General features: G+C 35.7%; 1 protein-coding gene across 1 annotated transcript in view; it reads left to right on the forward strand.

The window, feature by feature from the left end:
• Window positions 1-3,015, forward strand: part of KLHL2 (kelch-like family member 2) — a gene marked incomplete at its 5' end in the record, with an annotated part of 12,656 nt that extends 9,641 nt beyond the window's left edge. Inside the window, 3 exons of the mRNA XM_008938538.1 lie at window positions 1,131-1,271; window positions 1,434-1,577; window positions 2,229-3,015. Of these exons, the coding sequence (XP_008936786.1) occupies window positions 1,131-1,271; window positions 1,434-1,577; window positions 2,229-2,257 (314 nt within the window). The remainder of the gene's footprint in view (window positions 1-1,130; window positions 1,272-1,433; window positions 1,578-2,228) is intronic.
• Between the last annotated feature and the right edge of the window lie 484 nt (window positions 3,016-3,499).

Below are 3,499 nucleotides of genomic sequence, written 5' to 3' on the forward strand. Positions count from 1 at the left end.
TGCTTATTACTTTCTCGGGGTTCTTTTTTTTTTTTTTAACCCCGGTTTTTTTTTTTTTCCTCTGAAGGACTTAATTGATCTTTTGCACTCATTTGCAATTTCCCTTTAATAAAGATAACCTGTGCCCTTCCCATGGAACCCTTTAAGAACTATATTTTCAAATCTGAATCCCAGCTTTGAGTTTCATAGTCTTAAATGTGATGTATATTAAATTGTGCCCCATGTACTTTCATAGTAGTGTTTTTTTCCAGTTGTCTTTTATGGTCCATCACTTATGAGTTTTAATCAAAACAAACCTGACATGTCTGAAATCTATTATGTTTGGGTTCTACTAGTACATTATAAAGTGAGGAATAAATAAACAGGCTTTCCTTTCTGCTACCCCTATTACACCTTTTCAATATGCACAGCCCAATTAGCAAGTAGATGTAGACTAACTTTATTCCTTCATCCCAAGTTTACATATTGATAAACTTCTGTTCTAAAGTAAAGTAGGAGCAAAGGAGACCATTTAATATCCTTTTGGATATTTTGATAACTGAAGCTTGGTCCAAGGAAGCTTGGTGTTCTCCTCCAAATCCTGGAGGAATAAGGTGCTCACTCTCTTTACTTTTGTTTCATATATATGATTACATGGTATTCCAACACTTGAGTGGAAGCATCCCTATTGTATAATGTCTATCCACGCAGCTGTAATCTTCCGTACTGCACAGTTTTTACTTTCTAATAATTCACTTATCCCTTTCCATCTTGTCAGATTTCCATTATGCTGGCTGAGCACACTGTCTCATTTACTGTCAATTCTTGTTAGTCCTAAATTTCAACAGTCCTCATTTTCCCGCATATCGTTTTTCGTCCAAAGGTTTCCAAGTCTTCTGTTGCAGAACTGCTCTGGTCCTTGTACGGTGCAATGTGGTAGATGGGCACCCAAGATATTTTATCAGTGTCTTGCTGTAGTTACTGTCTTTTTGCTTTAATGGATCTGGACCCAAACATTTTCTGAAATATTTCGTAACGTTGACTGGATGAAGGATTTATGTGAGCGGACATAATATTTTTTGTTTCTCCTTCACATCAGTCAAACCATTAATTAACCATGGTTAATTTTGAGTATTTTCCTGTGTCCACAGGTGTTGGTGTGTTGAACAATTTATTGTATGCAGTAGGTGGTCATGATGGTCCTTTGGTAAGAAAAAGTGTGGAAGTGTTTGATCCCGTTGCCAGTACGTGGAAGCAGGTTGCAGACATGAACATGTGCAGGAGGAATGCAGGTATAGCCAGCAAGTACTTTACAATAGTGGTAATATTATTGGGTGTAAATGGTGTGTTCCTGGATTTTTGCTGCTTTCTTGATCTTGCAGAATAGAAACCATGCTTTTATGGGGTGAACAAGTCAAATTGTTCATACTGGTTTCCTGTCTCTTTTTTTTTAGGTGTTTGTGCTGTAAATGGTCTCTTGTATGTAGTTGGAGGAGATGACGGTTCTTGTAACTTATCAACAGTGGAGTATTATAATCCCACAACTGATAAATGGACAGTTGTGTCATCTTGTATGAGTACGGGAAGGAGCTATGCAGGTGAAGTGCATAGATACTTCTTACAGTATAACAGCTAGGATAGTAAATGTGGGAAAGCATCCAAACAAAGTCCTGTCTAAGGTAAAACCTAAGGTATTAGAATGGGTATGAAGAATCTGATGGTGAGTTTTGAATGATGAATTCAGACAAGTTACTCATGACAAGGAAAAAAAAAAGGGTATTAAACTCTACTCAAGAGGGGTGTGGCATGTAAGTGGTGAGTCAGAAAGATGATTCTGGTATGACCGGTCCTTTTTTTTTAAACAGGAGATTTGTCTGAATCTATGGGGTTTTGACTCTGAAGTTCCTTGGGATTTGATATTTTGAAAACAAGAGCTGTTTCAGGAATCTTTTTCTTCAATAACTGCAGTTTCTCAAACGAGTGAAGTGAATGTTAAGGATTTATTTCACTGTGATAAAATTAAACAAGTAATGGCAAATTTTTTCAAGTCACTTAGACTTTCAGAACTTTGCACTGATTCAAATTTCTGTCAAGGATAATTTGAGGAAAATGTGAACACTCATTGCTGGTGTCCATTTTTTTGATGTTATGCTAGTTGCTAGGTATTATATTAAAACTCTATTTTCATAGTCTTGAATTTTTTCTAAAAGTAGTACCTGAAGATTTATGCCTTTTTTTCCTTACTCTAGGTGTCACAGTTATTGACAAACCATTATGATCAGTAAGAGGATCTTCAACTTGATTATGCACTAGTAGCAGTCTTCAACAAGTGTATTTGAAGTGACTGAGTATCTAAGCACTTCTCTACTTGTAGCTGCACCTTGAGTCACAGTGGAAGATGTGACTGTCTACAATTACAGATGACAGATGATGAAGATTACTCTAGGTAGAAGCAATGCGTAGGATTATTCTGCAGTGGAGCAGAAGCTGATTGAATTTTTGAAGTCTAATGGACCATTTTTTTTATTGCAAGATCTTAAAAAAAAAAAAAGCCACTTTCATAAGGACCAACTGATGTCAGTCATGACTGAGAAATGGTTTGTTAGTGAAGACTGGTGTAGATTCTGGTGAAAGTAAATTTTTGTCTTATTTTTTCCAGAGACTAATTAATATATTTAAAGAAATGACCCGTCAATCTTCATTATCGGTATTGAATCCCACCTCAGTAATTCAAGCTGGCATGGGGTAAATTTGTTTCCTTTTATAAAACTTTTGTTACATAACTATACTATGTGCATATGTTTGTGTGAACATAAGTTGCTTTCTATTGAAATTCTTCAAAACTTGATTTTACTATTTATAATTTGGCACAGTACTTTGAATATGTCAGTACTATGTTGTAAAACAGAGTTGTATTTTTTGATATGTAACAATGCTTAACACTACTAATTCCCACTGAAGGAGACATCAGAGATCGTATAACACTTCTTGAACAGGTGTAATTTCAAGATCTTTTCTAATAAAAATGTTGTCTGTACTTATTTTTCTGTTCAGTTTTTGTCACATTTAGATGTTACCTCTTTCTTACCTTTTTATCCAAGAGGTGATTTGGCATGAAAATAACTGAAAATTTATAACGAATGTATGAAATTGCGTCGAACTTGCATGGTACTGAGGCCTGCTTATGCGTGTAACCTTAGCTTCTATCAGCTACTCTCTGAATATACTGTATGTGGCCATGCTTATACAGCAGCTCATTTTTATTCGTTCTTGGATGGCCTCCTTTTAACATGACCAAAGTTACTGTCATATTTGAGACATTTTCTTCAAATAAAAGTTTGTATATTGTTTCCTAGTCCAAACAAGTCGCTTAAAACTTGTGTTTATACAAGTCTCAATCCAAATTACATCAGTGAAGAGATCTGGGGGGCGGTGGGAGCTGGTGTCCTGAAGATCTGAAAGCAAGCAAAGTGAAGAGAATTGTTAAGGTTTCCAAACTGGTAATGTAAATGAGTGGTTT

The sequence above is a fragment of the Merops nubicus genome, unplaced genomic scaffold (genome assembly GCF_000691845.1).
Source record: "Merops nubicus isolate BGI_N331 unplaced genomic scaffold, ASM69184v1 scaffold46094, whole genome shotgun sequence".
Lineage (NCBI taxonomy): Eukaryota > Metazoa > Chordata > Aves > Coraciiformes > Meropidae > Merops > Merops nubicus.